Source organism: Pantherophis guttatus, chromosome 4 (assembly GCF_059756535.1).
Source record: "Pantherophis guttatus breed Tessera chromosome 4, ASM5975653v1, whole genome shotgun sequence".
NCBI lineage: Eukaryota > Metazoa > Chordata > Lepidosauria > Squamata > Colubridae > Pantherophis > Pantherophis guttatus.
The window spans coordinates 43,999,181-44,017,936 of NC_142066.1; the positions used below are offsets into that span (position 1 = coordinate 43,999,181).

Consider the following 18,756-nt stretch of genomic DNA (forward strand, 5'->3'; position numbering starts at 1 on the left):
AGTAGAACGTTTATGCATGTAAAATATATATTTCAAACAAGTCATATATAAAAAAGAGAGGTCCCAACTAATTACAAGCCAGTCTAGAAGTCACATGAATTCATTCTGATGGTTGAAAAGGAAGGAGCTGACATTACCACATGCCATCATTTAGCAGTTACCAATTGCCCAGAGTCCACAGCTGCAACTAAATCCCAGCCTGGCTTTCCACTCCTGTGTATCACTGCACATTTGTGACCTTTTAAATATTCCTCAAAATGCCCCAGTGTAGCATTGCTGCAGGGCTCCATGGGAAATTGCTATTTTAAATGCTTACAGTTCCAGGGAATGATTTAAATGGTAGCTTTAGGCTGCTCAGAACAGAATATAAAGCGATTGCTTTCCTCATGCTGCTGGTGCTTGATACCTTCCCCCAGAAGATTATCAACATAAGAAGAACTCCATTTAGAGGGAATTTTGCTGATGGCCTCTCAGGATTTGTCTGGGTTACATGGAAACAATATTTTCCTTTGCTCAGCCAATATCAGTAGATTAAATCAATTGAGAATTTACAGAATCCCTGAATTTGGGTGGCTGTAGAAAAGCAAGCAGAATCTACACGAGGCTTCCTAATTCCAGGTTCTCAATTCCTGCCAAATCACATTGGTCAGGGTCACACATCATGTTAGGCCAAAAGAAAACAAGTGGTGGCTTAGTACCCTTTGTGTACCCATCTCTTCTGATTAGAGGAAATATTCTCTTCCTAACCACATACGTATAAAGAGGAGGATGTTGTGGGAGGATGGGGGATGGGGTTTGGAAGGCTTTTGTTAAGAAATAATAATTTTCAGCAGAGTAGAAAGAAAAGAACTATGGAAATCATACCTAAATATATTTATCTCCCCACTGCTCAAACCTTTCTTATTGTTTCTCTCTCTGTGCAGATGAATTTTTTCTTGGCAGGTCCACTTGGTATAGTATTTCTGCATTCAAGAGATGTGAAAAAGGTTTTGTTAAATCTAGGGTGGCTGTGGTGGGGAGATGAACATTTCCCCAAACTTCTGTGTCTTCCCACACACAAGTCAGGCCTTGGAGGTGGTGCAAAGATGCACTGGAACGGCAGGGTGAAGGCAAGCAGGTGGCTACCCTGGCAACTTAATTAATGCTGTAGCAGTTTGGAGGAAGGGAGAGGGGTGATGTTCTCTTGCTTTTCTTCACTGGCTGTGACAGCCTGTGTGGCTCAATTACAGGATAGAGATTGAGGATGGGGGCGTCAGAGAATTGAACCTGCTGCTGTGAATGCTGGTGGAAAGAGCTAGGAATGATTCTGTCTAGCAGGAAAAATTAAAATAGGGGAATCAGTTAAGTCAAGATTTTGTGAAGAATTGAAAGTGGGGCAAGAGAAGTGCATTACATCTAAAATAGAAGCAGAGAACTGTTTGTCAGAGGATGTGACAACATCTTCAACAATACATGCCAGTAGTGGGTGGAGGTGAAAACATGAATGGGTGGAGCTAGAGATAACCAACATTTTCCCCCTTTTCTGCCATCTCTGTTCTTTCCATCTTTCTGCCATCCCATTCTCTCTCTCTCTTTCTTCTTCCTTGCCAGGCAATATTGTAAGATGAACACATTGCTTTTGCTAAAGGTCTAAACCAATGGCTTCTAAAAGACAGCTGAATTTGGGCCAAAGATCACAAGCAACTCTAAGAGTGGCAAGTTGCCCACTTCTGTCTTAGAATAGGAAGAGTAAAAGGAAGAATAAAGAATTAGAGCAAGAAAAGGCAAGAGAAAGGAATATTTTCCTCTTTATTTAAAAAGAGAAGGGGAAAGCAAAAGGAAGAATATCTCGTATGGATAAGAGACATGTATATATACAGGTGGACACCAAGTCTGGATCATTACTGATCCCTTGGAACAAGAAAGGATAAAGCAGTGTCTGAAAGAAGAAGAGAAAGAAAAGTAGCAGAGGGCTTTAGGCACACTGTGTTTGGAGTAATTCAGGAACTGCTTTTGAGGAGGGACAGGCCTCTGTATGAATTCTCATAGGGTCAATATATATGTTTTTGTGCACATATGTATGTGTTTTATGTGCTGATCCAATGGTGGGTTGCTCCAGGTTCTGTACGGTTCTTGAGAACCGGTAGTAAAAGCGGCGGGAGTCTCTGCCCGGAAGTCATAAGTATGATATGCGCAGAAGTGCGCAAGCGTGCACGCTCCCGTTGCGAACCAGTAGTAAAGGTAAGTAGAACCCACCCCTGTGCTGATCCATCACATTATATCTATTGTTCTTGTATATTGCAGAATGAGGAAATATAAATCAGCAGAAATTTATTTTATTATTTATTATTAAATGTATTGGCACCCCTCCCCCCCCTTACCACAAGGTGACTGTGGGTGGCTTACAATATTAAATAATGTCTATACAGAATATCATCACAAACTATGTTGGAGAAGCCATTGATCCTAGATTTAGTTATATGTAAGATAGACTCGTTTAAATCAGAGACACTTACAAACTGTAAACAGATCTTTTGAACAAGTCCATTAGCTTTAAGTATAAACCTGGATATAATTCCATTTGCTTTTAGATATAAAGTCATCTAATTAAGCAGAGGGAATTCACATAATAGAGAAAAACATGGATTATCTTGTCCATGTCCTTCCTTGCAACATTACAACTCCCCAACTTTCCTTATAGCAATAGGCAATGTTGGTAGCTGATGACAAAGTGCCATGGAGAAAATAATGAGGCACTGTTAATTTCAACATTATATTTATAGGTAGGGGGCCTCTGGCAAAGAAGAAATGTCTTATCATTTATTCAGGTGACACAAGGCTTTTGGGATATATAAAACTGTTCAAATGGCAAAAAAAGAAACCAATGATGGATACTCAAGAGTTTTGGAGATGGATTCCTTATCGTTGTATGCTAGCTTTCTAATATATGAAACCAGAAACTGGTGGACCATTACAAGGTTTGCCAAAGGATGTATGTCTAGTCCTGCTGAGGATTACAGTCCTATAGAAAAATACTACCGTGTTTCCCCAAAAATAAGATCCTGTCTTATATTTTTTTGAACCCTAAAATAAACACTTGGCCTTACTGCCATGCGCTCAAAAGCCCGATTGGACTTATTGTCAGGGGATGTCTTATTTTGGGGGAAACAGGGTATCAAGTGCTTAAGAGTATCTATAGAGTAACTATTATTTTTTTTCCCATTAGGTGTTCAAGATAGTAGTATCTTTTGCCACCTCCAAGTGATCTTAACAACATTGAGATGGATTGGTCTCAGAGGCCCAAAGCTACATTCCATAGTTATTTCATCGCTGAAAACAGTTTTAAACCCAAGTCCTCATCATTCACGTCTGGCACCTTAAACGTTTTACCATGTATTTTGTTATAGAAAAATGGTCAAAGGGTAAAGGGAAGAAGTAAGATAAGAATTGGGAAACAATTTGAAACAACTGAAAGCAAACATCATCAAGGACGCATTAGGTTGATTACAGAATTGATTCATTTTCTGGGTTTTTGCAATACACTAGTCTCTAAGTCTCTTGAAATGGACATTTAACATTAGAACCATCATTAAAAAGGTACAACAAAGAACTTCCTGTATCAACTCAGGAAGTTCAGATTGCCTCAGGAGCTGTTGATACAGTTTTACAGAGGAATTATTGAATATGTTATTTGTGCTTCTTTCTATAACTGTCTGCTTTGGTACAGCAACCAAACAGGACAGGTACAGACTTCAGTTAGGACTGTAGAAAAAACAATTGCAACCAGCCTGCCTTCCACTGAGGACCTGTATATTGTGTGGGTCAGAAAGAGGGCTGAGAAGATACGTGAGACCTTTCACATCTTGTTTCAGTTCCTCCCCTTGGGAAGGTGCTACAGGGCATTGCATTCCAAAACAACTGGTCACAAGGACAGTTTTTTTCCCTCATGCCATCACTCTGCTGAACACCTAATTCTCACAGTGCTGTCCAATGTCTATGTATATTTATCAGTGTAATACGGAAGTAGTATTATTTATCCTTATTATCTTTTTTACTCTCGCCTTTTATTGGTATTATGATTATGATTATTCAGTTTCTTTCCATGTATATTGAGAGCTTCTGCACTGGAGACAAATTCCTTATGTGTCACACTTGGACAAATAACATATTCAATTCAATTCAATTCAATTGGACTCACTCAACAAATTAAGATACAAAATAGGTTTTAAAAAACAAGCTTAACATTCTGGGTAGTTGCAGCTGCTAAGTCTTTGACCAAATTAGACACGTATTTATGAATTTTGATGCAACCCAAATGCGGGCAGTTCACAAAAAATGTAATACCAATATAGGAAAGAATTCTAGCTTTGCCCCCTCCTTTAATGTAAGGCAAATACATACGTATGTGCGTGCGTGCGTGCGTGCGTGTGTATATATATATAATCTCTCAGAAATGCTGGGCACAGAATTACAGTGTTATGTAGCCATTCAATTTTTGCAATAAGCCACAGATTTTTCTTGCAAGAATTGTTATGACTATTAAAAAGGCAAGTGAAGTGGCAGAAGACAGATAGAGTAGTCCTTGCATTTCTCACCAACCTCTTGATGCATTTCTATTGAAATCCTAGTTACCTCAAAGTTTTTGCGAATACAAATTAGGCTACCTATTTTGCTAGATCAATTTATGATGCTTTGTTTGTTTATCACATGAAACTGATTGTCCCCAACTACATCTGTCAAGAAAGGGATGGTCTTTTACAGTTTAGTAAATTACTTAATTTATACCATCCTCTTTAATATTTCAGACTCCCAAAGTAGCCTACTGGGGAAACAAAATATTATGAAAAATATATTCAAAGGATGATCCTGGCATAAAAGTTTAAACTTCACAGATGCATGATAAATTCCTCCTGGCAACAAAGTCTGTCTCCTATAAACATGAGAAAATGTCTAAATATGGCTTCTGATTTGAAGTAAGAACTGAGAACTGAAATTGGTCACACAAAAAGTAAAGCTAGATATCACTTCTTAGTCCTTCATATTACTGACAGCCTCTGTAACAATGAATTCTAACTCACCAATGTGATATCAAGGTGACCCATCTATTCTAGAAAATATTTGGCAAGAGATTTTAAGCACTCTTTGTTTTAGCTGTTACTGGGAACTTTTACCTAATCTTATCCAAATAGATTGAAATAAATTCCATTGTTTGGTGTCTAAAATGAGAGATACTGAAATTTAACCCTATGAGTTAACAAGTTTCTGTAATTTAGACATACATTTTTGGACAGAAATGCAAGGAAGGAAATTAAATTCTTCAGTATTCAGGAGTATTAAATATATTCATTCCTAGATATCCAATCATCTGGAATTCTATCAGTTTTATCAAAAGGTTAGTTAGTAGATTAGTTTGGGAGTGAGCACTTCACTTAATGACCAAATTGCCGGTCGTAGTTGTGGTCACTAAATGCTCTGGCAAATGATGGAAACTGCATATTGGAGATCTAATTATGGTTTGCAGCCTATCAGATGGCTACATTGATTGATCAATGACTTCCACTTGCCTGTTTTTCTGTTTCTCAGTTGTAATTTGGTTTATAATGGGGCTTTTGGTTTTAAAGAGGATTATTATATTTTTACTAATTTTTGGATTTTGTTTATTGGTTGCTTTAATTGGTTGTTTTTAGTTGTGTGAGTCATCCAAAATCACAAATGTGAGATGGGCAGCCATACAAATTGATTGAATATATAAATAAACATAATCAGAAGCATTAATTTCCATGGCCCATGAGCCAGGTTTTAGGTTAACGAATTCCACACTAATCATTAATAATTTACTAAAACTCAGAGCATTTTCACATCTGTATTATTCATTCTTGTCTTTTAAAATCTATTTCCAGGTTTTCAGCACTTATTCCAATGAGGAATATGACCGTCGAAATGAAGATGTTGATCCTATGGCTGCCTCAGCAGAGTATGAACTTGAAAAAAGAGTGGAAAGGCTGGATCTCTTTCCTGTGGAACTGGAAAAAGGTAATGGGAAAAATGTGTTTGGCGATGAATTTTCCTTTTCAGAACTGGTAGAAATGGGAAAGAACATAAGGCATTTTGATCGGATTTTCCTGAGCATGAGCCCTTCTTTTGTATTTTCTACACATATTTTAAGAATAGGTCGCTGTAAACTAGTTTGTCTCTGAGAAGGGCTTTATTTTCAACTTGCTGTATATTTTGCTTATCACCGTTAACTGCTTCCCCCCCCCCCCCAAATCATGTCCTTTTATCTTCTTGCCCTTCTCCTATCAGTTATTTTCCCCTTAGGAAAGGCATAGGAAAAGCAACAAAAAAATAAGCTGCTATGGCAGATATAGGCTACTTTTGTTCATAAGGCTGTAAGGGCCCTCAGCCTAATTTTTAAAAACATGTTCAGCAAGAAATCAGTTTAGATCTTTGATAAGACATATCTGTCTTTTCCTGCAGTCTGCTGCATAGGAGAAAAAGAAGAGAACAATAACAAAGAGAGAGAGAGAGAGAGAACACTGGGTTTAAAAAACAATGTAGCTGGAATCATAGCCATGCTAAATCCTAAATCAAAGTGAATAAAGTTCTCTTTCTGTGTTCATGTAACATACTATGCCCAGAAAACTTAAGTAGAATTATGACATATCATGATATCTTAGTTTATATACCATGCTAAGAGAAGGCTGGCTTTCCACAATAAGCTGAATCACAAACTATGCATTTTCATCTAGTCCCCACTTAAGTTTGTCTATGGTTTCACCCAGTGCTTGCTTTAGTCTGACCCACCGTGTGCCCTACAATGTTACCCCTGAGTAGTCCTGGATAGATAAAGGTATCCATCTTTATACTACAGATTATTATCAATTTAAGAATGATTGGTTTTTTTCCCCATTAGTTTGGACTTCTTTGTATTTAAATGTAGGCCCATTTTTGCACTGTATTCCTTGACTTTTATAACTAGAATTTTCAATTCAATTGCATTTTCAGCTATCATAATAGCGTCACCAGCATAGTACAGATTGATGTATTTTTCCCCCTCCAGTTTTAAAACCTCACTGATCTTCTTCCAATCAGCTTCTCTTAATATAGGTTGCCCTTCACTTATGACTGGATGCTTAGAGACTGTTCGGAATTGCAATGAACATCCCCTCCCCCAAAAAAAGCTAATTACAACCCAGTTTTGAGATTCTGATATCTTCCCCCTCCCCATGCAATCACTTGAATGTATTTTGGGCATTTACAGCACCTTACAGTCACATGACATGCCATAAACCAGTATTTCATTGTGGTTGATGGCAAAAACTGACACATAGTGAGCAATGATTCATTTAACAACCACCACGTTTGCTTTCTTTCACAATCATTTTTTATTTTATTCAGAAAGTTAAAATACAAGTCCCAAAAAAGAAAAACAAAGAAATTTTACAAAAAGAAAACAAAATTAGACATTAAAAATGTACATTAGAAAAGATACAAGATAAAAACACATATACATATATTGTGCCCCCCAGTTGAACACTGATAAGTATATTGCAGCAATAATAGTTTCCCCTCCTTGCAAAGCACGCTTATATTCTACACAGCTATTTGCAACCAATTTAACCTGTCATCTATCTATTATATATATAAGAAAAGGTAATTAACAGGTAAACTAACAGCAAAGTTAAACTTCAAAGCCCTTTGTTAATAATCTATTATTATATTTAATTCATAGAAAGTCTACAATGGCTTCTTATCTACCACAAATCACTGCAATCATTATCTCTTATTCGTCCATTTTGATTGTTACCTTTGTTTGATTCTTAATAATAAACATTTTCCTTAAAATTTTGTTTGGGAGCTTTCCCAACAATTGCATCTCATTTTCACTTGGAGAATGAGTTCATTATGTTTAACCAAAAAACAATTTACAAGAGATGCTGTGTTTTTATTTACAGGGAAACTTTCTGAACAATGGGTACACCATGTTTGCTTTCGGTCACATTTGTTTAACGACCATTGCAAAAAATATTGTAAAATTGGATCTGGTCACACGGTGGTGACCTGCTTTATGATCATCATAACCTACCACTGTAATTGCCAAACTCAGTTACAGTCATAAACTGAGGACTACCTGAATTTATCCAGCATATAGACTGACTGAATAAATAAAGGAAGAGTCTATAGACTTGTCTCATCTTTTGCCAATCTGGAGCCCGCCTGTTTCACCATATTCTATCCATACTGCTTTCTAATCTGTAGATTGGGTTTTCATGAGGACAGTGAAATGTCCTGAGAATCCCATTTTCTGAGCATGTTCCACAGCTTGATATGGTTGGCACAATCAATGACTTTTTTATAATCAGTGAAGCACATATTGGATTCTTTTTTATATTCTTTAGCTTTCTCAATTATTCACAGTGCATCAGCAATAATGTTGCATGTTCCTCTTCCTTCTCTAAAGCCAGTTTGAACATCTGGCATTTCTTTTTCTTCACATAGAGCTCTAATTTTTGTTGGATATTCTAAGCATTATTTTGCTAGCTTGTGAAATTAAGAATATTGTATAATAGTGCGCACAATCTTTTAAGTCCCCTTTTTCGTATTGTAATGTAGATTTACCACTTCTAATTTGTTAGCTACTATGTCATTCTCTAATTTTCTAAGATACTATAGTTGGAACCTTTACTTCTGTTGCCTGCCATATTCCTGTATCCTATAGCCTTATGACTTAGTAATGACTGAAGTGCTGATCTCACTTCATCTTCTAGTACTAGAGGTTCTTCTAAATAGGAAATAACTACTAAGCTATATTGGATGTTATCTGGCCCAAACCCCAAAATGACACAGCGGAATCCAATCAAGTCCAATCCTTTATTTGCTTGTACCCAATCGACAGGATCTTGTCAAACTAAAGCTATAACCTTGTAACCTACTAGATATATTCTGAGATATTCTAGAATGTGGCTACCCTAAATCTTTTGCCTTCTTCCCCATGCATTTTGGGACTGCACAGTGCCTTACTCTTGACCTTTCTCTAATGATATTTACTGCCTTCTCCCTGAAAAAGATCTGTGTTGCCAAAACTTCTATCCACTAATTCTCCTGGTGCACATTTCCTCACCTGTTGGCATTTCTTCTGTACAGTATTTCAGTATAATCCTTCCATCTTTGATCTCCTTTGAATTTGTTATTGTTGATTGGTGTTCTTTAATGTTCCATATTGAGATTGAAATCTCCTAGGTTTAGACATCTTTAAAAACACCTTCTTTATTTTTCCATGTTTCTTTCCATCTTTAGTCTCTTTATAAATGTTATTGTAATACTGCTTCTTGTCTCTTCTGACAGTTCTCGGAAACTCTTTGTAAAGCTTCTTCCTGAGATTTTTATCTTTTTTAGTTTAGTTTCTCTTCTTTTGCTATTTGCAAATTTGTTCTGGCATCTAGTTTGCTCTCTTCTGTTTCTCCATCTTTGGCAATCCCTTTTCACATTCATTCTTCTTTCAGTTCATTTCCCAATTCTTTGGTTCTGTAATGAAGGTCAGGACTTCAAAGAAATTCCTATTGTTTTCCTTAAAATGATTAGTGTAGTTTTACCACGTGTTGTGGAAACTGGTTGGCTTTCTTCTTTCTTACATATGAGTTTTTGTGATCTGTTCCAATCAGCTCCTATTCATGTCTTTAATGCTATAATTGAATGTCTCCATCTTCTTTTAACAATAATATAGTCAATTTCACTTCTGTATTCTCCATCTAGAAAGGTTGTACACAGAGAAATTGTTTTGGTTCTTTGAAGACAATATTAGCTATGAAGACGTAATTGGAATATCTGAATTTAATAAATCAATGTCATGCTTTTCAATTTCATAACTATATAGCCCAACTAATAACCCAACTAAACCCTTTTCTTTAATATTTTCAACTTATGCTTTCCACCTCTTGATTGGGTGTTCTATCAGTTTCAAATTGAACTTGATCTTAAACACATTGGCTATCTCTTGTTCTGAATGAACATTTGGACCATAAAGTTGAAGGGTCATCATAATAAAGGGCTGCCCTAAATTCTGGTTTATAGTATTTGGCCATTGATTGCTTTGTAGTCAAGTATTGTTCTTGCTATACTTTTCCTAGCTATTAAAACAATGTCACTTTGTTTTTAATGTCCTGAATAATAAATAGCATGATCTTCTGACTTTATTAATTGATGCCTAAGATGTCAATTACATTTCATCTTTCATTGTATGACCTTGATGAATGAGAGGAAGAGATTCTGCCTAGGAAATGATTAGAAAAGAGAGGCAGGATTCCCGAAGGACTTAATGGTCAGAGAAAGAAATTTAGGAAAGACCCATCCTAATGGACCCAGCAATTAAAAGTGATGGCGGGAAATTTCTACTTTTAGACTTGCAAGTAGACAAGATTCTGTTAATGTAACTTTACAGTAAAGTAGATTCTGTTAATATAGCCTTACAATAAAGTAGAATTAGCTCATCTAGTCATATTTCCTGTCTGATTTTCCTGGGAGGGCTGATATTCACTGAGTTGAGCTTTCCAATATTCATGCTTCATATGTTCCATGTTCACAGAGTAATTCTGACTTTTCAGCTTCTGATTTTCTTTTCCTGTATGGCAACATCGGAAACTCAATATCCCAAAGGCTTTAATCTAGCCACATTATAAACACCATTAGAATTCTGAAAGTTCCTAAGTAGCATGTTGAATGTAATCTGACCTGAGGGGCACATCATTTAGCATTATATCATTTTATATTTTCTATTCATGTGGTTTTCTTGATAAAAATATAGAGGTTGTTTACAATTACCACAGTATGAATTGATACTTTTGCCATTGCACTGAAGTGATCATCTGCCTCCAGCTTCTTCCTATATAACTGCTGCCTGATATAGGTGCCTGCTTGTTTTAGCTGGGCAAGATGTAGTGACCGTCATGCCTTGGGTGATGCTGCTGGAAATATATATTCTAAACTCTGTTTGTGGATTTTATGCTGAAAATGGACAAAAATGAACTGATGGTTTCTCGATTTGCTGATTAAGAAGGGGTGAATATGGAAAAAGGCCACTATAATATAATTCTAAAGGGAAGAAATGATAAAGTAATAAGGAAAATTAGAAGAAGAATCTTTTTTTTCTTTATCTGTACTATTTTCTTATTTGCACTTTTTCATTTTTCTCTTTATATATGCTTTATTATTTATCTTTTAATTATGTAAAAACTTTATAAAGAATAAACAAACTCTTTCTCCCTTTCCTCTTCCATTCTTTCCCCTTCCATGATAATGAGCCAGCACAGCAGAAATTGGGGGTGCAAGGATTGAACCATAAGCAAAAGAAATGAGCTGATATTGCATGATACACTAAGCCCACTGTCCCCTCCCCCACCAATTAATCAATGAGAGTTACAATAAAGCTTAGCATGTTGTACATATATATAGCTGCTAGGTTTTTTTACTGACCTGATTAAACATGTTGAATAATGCAGTCAATTTCTCTTTAAAGAGCCAGGAAGGATTCCCTTCTAACAGATGAGGAAATTTGCAGTAGCAGGTTTTATTGGATTTATTACCAGATTCTGGTAACCTTCAGACTTGGAATCTCATATTTTAATTAAATTCACCTCTTCCTTGTCTCATGCAGATTCTGAGGGTCTTGGGATCAGTATTATTGGAATGGGGGCTGGAGCTGATATGGGTCTAGAAAAGCTTGGCATATTTGTCAAGACTGTGACAGAAGGAGGAGCAGCTCATCGAGATGGCAGGTCAGTAGGACTGATATTACATTGGGAATGAAGCTTATCTTGGAACAAGAACTTACCAAAACAAGAACTCTTACTTTATTTATCATAGTCAATCTCTGTTTGCGGTAGAAAGATGATTAAAATCCTAGATTTCTTCGTTGTTTTCTGTGAAAATTTTGACAAAGGTATATATATCTTTTCCTCCCTAAAAGGGATCATAAGATGCCGCAACATAAGATTAAAAACTCACCCTCCAAATATTATATTTGCACCATCATTGTCAATGTAGCATTCGGTTAACGTGATACCAGAGTGAAATTTAAATTTATCTCTTTGACGGATAGTGAAAAATCGTACCAACCCTAATTGAGGACCATTAGGCTCTCTTTTTCCAACCAGGATTTATTTTTGGCTGTTTTCCCCTCAAAGGGTGAAAAGGGAAACTCATAAAAATAAACTCCCTTTTTATTATGTCTATGTGAATCTACTTTTTATTTTGCTACTGTGCAAGCAAACATTTCAGGTGCTGGGGATATTCTTATAATGTGAATATAAGTACTAAGAAATTTACAGAGTGATTTACTCAGAAATAGGGTTCATTAAGTTTACTAGGAGTTAGGCTTTAATCCTTTGCTCATTTGCATAGGATCAGTCAGTAGGACATATGTCTGAATAAGCACATAGAATTGTATTCTATGTTTTAATAAATTGCCAAGTTTAAGACCACTACCTTAGTTTGTGTGTAATAAAATGGAAGCTAGCATAAAAAGCAATAGTTGCTTCTAAGATTAGAAGCAACTTTTAGTCAGTTTCTTCTATTTTACAGATAGTCCTCAACTTACGACCACAGTTGAGCCCAAAATTTCTGTTAAGTTGTTTTGCTCCACTTTATGACCTTTCTTGCCATAGTTATTAAATAAACAATTGCAGTTGTTAAGTTAGTAACACAGTTGTAAAATGAATTTGACTTCCCCATTGATTTTACATGTCAGAAGGTTGCAAAAGATGATCACATGATCACAGTCATTTTTTTATTGCCATTGTAATTTTGAATGGTCATTCAACCAACTGTTGTAAGTCGAGGACTATCTGTATATGCATATTATAGCACTAAGAGAAGTAGCTCAAAAGGATGACAGGATTTGTTTTATATTGACCTTTTTGACATGTCATTCCAGTCCTTTTTTAAAAATAAGTTTGTAATTAAGCATAGGATTAATTTCCTTTTAATCTATATCAGTTATGGCTGTTTCTCTCCCTTATATGCACATGCAAATATTAGGTGTGTGGTTCAGATTTGTAAAAGATGCTCTGGAATGCGCAGAAGTCCAGATATAGAACCTCTTTGTACTTCATTAGAAGAGCTGAAACATTAAAAGAGCTGAAGCAAAACAGCTCTATAAAATGTAATAAGAGGTTATATTTGCCACTAAGAACAGCAGGCAGGAGTGCAGCATTCAAGTAATTTCGTTATAAAGTGACTACCGGTACATTTCACAAAGCAAGCCAAAAGATGTTTCTCATCTCTCTCCACACATTGGTAGGAAAATCATGGGAAATTTAGTCATTTTTAGATGTGGTTCTAATTTACCAAGATCAAAAGCACATAATAGTAACTAATAAATTGAATGTGATCGGTGTGGACCATATGGGGAACCCCTTAGAATTTTATTTAAAAACCCATATTGCATAGAAATACCTTCAGATGTTGTCCTCCAAAGCGATCTAACTCATTTATTTATTATTCGCTATATTTTATAGGAGAAACTGTATTTAAGCCATCTGTGTTCACATCCTCATAACAGATCATGAACATGTCAAAAACAAATTATAAATGGAAACATTAAATGGAAACAGTGTTATGCAACAAAAGGCAGTCTTTGTTCCTAAAGAATTGTTAGGAAGACTAGATACATCTTATATTGCAGCTGTAGCTTCAGCAGCTCATTTTCCACTGCAAACAGTCCTTGCAGTTTGCATTAGAAAAAAATATGCTTTAACCTTTTACTTGACAGTTGATTTGCCCTTAAAAATTTTGTCCAAATGCTTCTCATTGACAATATTTTAGTCCCAATCACATTGTAAACTGTCTGGAACCCCCATGGATAGAAAGAGCAAAGGAAATATTCAGCAAGGAAGTAGCAGGCAGAAGAAGGATTAAACACTTCTTGCCCTCGCCCCAATTTCTGAACTCAAATTGCCCTTAACCAAAGTAGCAGTGGGGAAAAAAAAGGAATTATTACGTATGATTTTGATGTAATATGTCACTTGTCTCTGAGACTTGTTCTCACTCTCAGGATATTAAAATTAGAAACTTCAGAATCAAAAATTGTATTGTGGGAATTAAAATTTCTAATTTTGCTAATTTTCTAAAAGTTAAAAGGGTGTTTTTTTATTATTCTGCAGTATGTTAACTTGCTAAGGCTTAGCTATCAGTGCAGTAAATCAGGTGGGGAGCTTATGGTGTTCTAGGTGTAAAGGAACTTCCATCAGTCAATGATGAGAGATTAAAGTTTAAATTCAACATTTTGAGGACCACCAGTCATTCATTCTTGCTGTCTAGGTTTTTGTATTATGAAATCTAACTGTCTTGCTATGCTCAATACACTAATTTTTGAATGTGTATCCACTGCTGTACTCATTTTATTTAATTGCTACATTTTAAGTTTATTATAGAAGATTGTAGTCTCCATTCATCCAAAATAATCTGATTTAACATTATTATTTGATGACAATTGTAAATAGGAATTAAAATGCTTAAGAAAGAAAAAAAGACAAAAAAATACCAGTATCAATTTCAGGTACATACAACTGAGTGATAAATTATTTGAATTCAAATAGAAGAGAATATTTGTAGTATAAGTTTGAACTATGGCATTCTTGGTATTCTCTAAGGTGGGTTGTTTGTTTCGTTACCCAACTAGGGAACATCAAGAGCATGAGGCATGTGGGAGACAGGGGCATCCATAATGAGGGATGAAAAAAACAGGGTGATGATCCCTGCAGCAGAACAAATGAAAGCTCACCTCTTTTCTATGTGTCTGTGATGTGATGTCCATGTATGAGTTGAATTTAATTATGCTACCTGTGGCTGCCATCTTCAGGTTTTTTGATACAGACACAAATCCTGCACATGTGGTAGGTTGGGCTGGACAGCATAGAGCTGTATTTCAGAACATTGACCATTTTCCAGAACAATGACTACAGACTATCTCAAATTAAACTACTTAATTTTAGCTAATAGTTAAGGGGAAGAATTATCAAAGAAACTGTTTACTTGCTAGCGTTTCATTCCACTGCAGTCATCAGCTCTGTTTTTTGTGGAGGCATCTTCAATCCATCATTCCCCCTCCCCCCCCCGAAGTTATGAACTTACACATTCTTGTACAAACTTCAAAGCTTCAGTGCTTGCAAGGTTGTGATAAACACCTGAGCTTCAGTATATTAAGGATTGTGAGAAGAAATTTATTTTTATCTTTTAAACAGAATGCTCATTAGCTAGTCTAAATACTGATGGACAACAAATATATTTCTAAGTTTCAATGTGCTCTGTTTACTGTAGGTACTGCGAACCTATGGCACGCATGCCCACATGAAGCCATGTCACCCGGCATTGCCTGTTTGTGTTCCGGGTTTCTGGCATGCATGCACATACAACAATCAGTTGTCTGCGCGTACGGCAGTGCTGAAAACCGGTGTACGCTTATGCGCCAGCCAACTGATTGTCGGGTGTGCATGTGTGCCAGAACCTGGAAGTTTGGCTTTTCTGGAGTGTGATCCCTTTGCGCATGCGGCAGTGCCGAAAACTGGTGTGTGCATGCGCACTAGCCAGCTGATCATCGGGTGTGCATGTGCGTTAGAACCCGGAAGTTTGGTTTTTCCAGAGTGAGGCTCCAATGAGTACGCACACGTGCACGTGACATTTCCATGTGACCTTTTCAGCAGTTGGTGCCGAAAAGGTTCGCCATCACTGCTGTAGGAGAAAAACAGGCAGTAAAAATACTACAAAATACAGCAGAAGAAAATGGATTAAATTTAATTTTAATTAAATTTATATACCGCCCTTCTCCCGAAGGACTCAGGGCGGTGAACAGCCAAAAGTAAAAAACATCAAATACAAAATTTAAAAACATTTAAAAAATATATTAAACAATTTGGCCCAACAGTTAAAATCCCACATTTAAAAATTCAAATTAAAATTACACAATTGGAGGGATTAGGCTAGCCCGGCTTGATGAAATAAAAAAGTTTTGAGGGCCCGACAGAAAGTACGTAAGTCCGGAATCGTCCGTATCTCCGGGGGGAGCTCGTTCCAGAGGCAGGTTCTCCCACAGAGAAAGCTCTCCCCCTGGGGGCCGCCAGTCGACATTATTTGGCCGACGACACCTGGAGGAGCCCATCTCTGTGGGAGCGTACTGGCCAGTGGGAGGCTCTCGGTGGCAGAAGGCGGTCTCGTAAATATCCAGGCCCTAAGCCATGGAGCACTCTAAAGGTGGTCACCAACACCTTGAATCGCATCCGGGATGCGACCACCAGGAGCCAGTGCAGCTCACGCAGAAGAGGTGTTACATGGGAGCGCCATGACTCTCCCATAATCATCTGCACGGCCGCATTCTGGACCAGTTGGAGCTCTGGGTGCTCTTCAGGGGGAGCCCCATGTAGAGAGTGCTACAGTAGTCCAGACGGGAAGTGACGAGGGCATGAGTGACCATGCGCAAGGAGTCCCGATCCAGAAAGGGAAGCAACTGGCGAATCAGGAGAACCTGATAAAAAGCCCCCCTGGACACAGCCGTCACATGTTCTTCTAAAGACAGCCGTGTATCCAATAGGACACCCAAGTTGCGAGCCCTCTCTGTGGGGGCCGACAGCTCACCCCCAACAGTCAGAGATGGCACCAACTGACTATATCGGGACACCTGAAGCCACAGCCACTCGGTCTTGGATGGGTTGAGCTTGAGCCTGTTTCTCTCCATCCAGATCCATAGGGCCTCCAGACAGGGATATCATGTCAAGGGCATCATTGGGGTGGTCCAGGGTGGAGATGTACAGCTGAGTGTCATCAGTGTACTGATGGTACTTCACCCTGAAACCACGGATGATCTCACCCAGCGGCTTCACATAAATGTTGAACAGAAGGGGTGAGAGGACCGACCATGCGGCACCCCACATACAAGGCGCCTCGGGGTCGACCTCTAGCCTCCCGTCAACACAAACTGTGACCGGTCAGAGAGGAAGGAGGAGAACCACTGAAACATGGTGCCCCCCACCCCTAACCCCTCCAACCAGCGCAGCATGATACCATGGTCGATGGTATCAAAAGCCGCTGAGAGATCTAACAGGACCAGGACCGAGGAGCAACCCCTGTCCTGAGCCCTCCAGAGATCATCAACCAATGCGACTAATGCCGTTTCCGTGCTGTGCCTAGGTCTGAAGCCCGACTGGAACTGATCGAGTTAGACCGCTTCATCCAGGTACTGGGGGAACTGTCACGCCACCACACTCTCAACAACCTTCGCCACAAAGCGGAGGTTGGAGACTGGACGGTAATTTGCTAAAACAGCCGGGTCCAAGGAGGGCTTCTTGAGGAGGGACCTCACCACCGCCTCTTTCAAGGTGGCAGGAAAGTAGCCCTCTCTCAAAGAAGCGTTGACAACCCCTTGGAGCCAGCCTCGTGTAACCTCCCGGGAAGCCAGCACCAACCAGGAGAGACACGGGTCCAGTAAACATGTGGCCGCACTAAGTCTACCCAGAATCCTGTCCACGTCTTCACGGGTCACTGGGTCAAACTCCTCCCAGATAACACTCTCAAGACCTGTCTCCATCACCCTGCCTGCATCTACCCAGTCAGAAGACAAAGTGGAGGAAACAGTAGTAGAAATAATAAAAGTAATTATACAGTACAGTAAGAAAAAAGAGATAGTTTCACCTAATACAGTAGCCCAACACCATTCCTGTGTTTTCCTTTTCACAGAATGTAGTGTTGAGGAGAATTAAAATATTACGTCACTACCATCAAAAATATGGCTGAATAAGGAAATAACTATGTTAGTTTTTAATGTAGTGTTTCAGAACATGATAAAAAATTATCAGTAATTTTTTTTCTTTCTATGAGTCTTTTAAAGGAAAATCAAACTGATCATTGTATAAATATTTTCAGTGATTAAAAAAAAAGTCATCTAGTTTTCTTTTGTGTGCCCTGTAGTTGCAACTGTTGCTGTATATTAACCTAATTGAGATTGACTTTGAGAAGCAATCATTCAGATGCTCTAGAGCTGACCTTTAAGGATTGTTTTGGATTGTTTGAGCTGCCTTAGTTTTACGAGTATTATACCATTATTCTTCATGTACTTCATTTAACCAGGGTGAAGCATTGTGAAGGAATAGAATATAAGCTGGATTCAATACATTTTAAAGGTCCTATTAGTCTCCTAAGCGATTGACCTCTGAATTTGGCAGACCATTAATTTAAATAAAGAAGGAACTGCTATCTCTTTGCTGAACTGGAATGCTTCATTGTTGCCTGTGTATTTTCATGGAACTGAACTATTCAGAAAGGAAGATAGGATGGGAGAGAAAAGCAGTCCTGGTACTAAATGCCAGCAGGGCTCCTGCATGCTGTCATGGCAACCAACATGGCTCCTTGCCCAGTACCAGAACACCAGGAAAATATAAACACAGGCCTTCATGGGTGAAAGCTCAGTAGAATCTTAGAAATTGCTCTGCACATTGTACCCACCAAAGATTCTTTGTGCATTTCTTCTGTACCTGATGTTCCTTTTAATTTTATAAAAAGGCTACAAGTTTTCTTCAGAATCTATCAAAGGTTATTCCAGTAGTATTTTTACCCTGGTCCCAGAGTGATACAAATAAAAATAACATTGTACATCCTTTCATTGTCACAATCTTGTATAGAAAGACTTGCATACTTAGTGGATGAAATTTGGATGGAAGAGTCCAAAAACAATGTTCCCAATTAGCCATAAAGCTTATTGTGTAGCCCTGTAGAAAACCAAACTGCAGTTTAAAC

General features: G+C 37.9%; 1 protein-coding gene across 3 annotated transcripts in view; it reads left to right on the forward strand.

Annotated features, from left to right (window-relative positions):
• The window catches only part of PPP1R9B (protein phosphatase 1 regulatory subunit 9B), a 79,762-nt gene that overhangs the window by 33,762 nt on the left and 27,244 nt on the right, over nucleotides 1-18,756 (forward strand). For all 3 annotated transcript variants that reach the window (XR_004591079.3, XM_034415448.2, XM_034415449.3), the window contains exons 2-3: nucleotides 5,880-6,012; nucleotides 11,630-11,750. Coding sequence is in view for 2 of the 3 variants with exons in the window: in XM_034415448.2 (XP_034271339.1) it covers nucleotides 5,880-6,012; nucleotides 11,630-11,750 (254 nt within the window). In the remaining variant the exon portion in view is untranslated. The remainder of the gene's footprint in view (nucleotides 1-5,879; nucleotides 6,013-11,629; nucleotides 11,751-18,756) is intronic.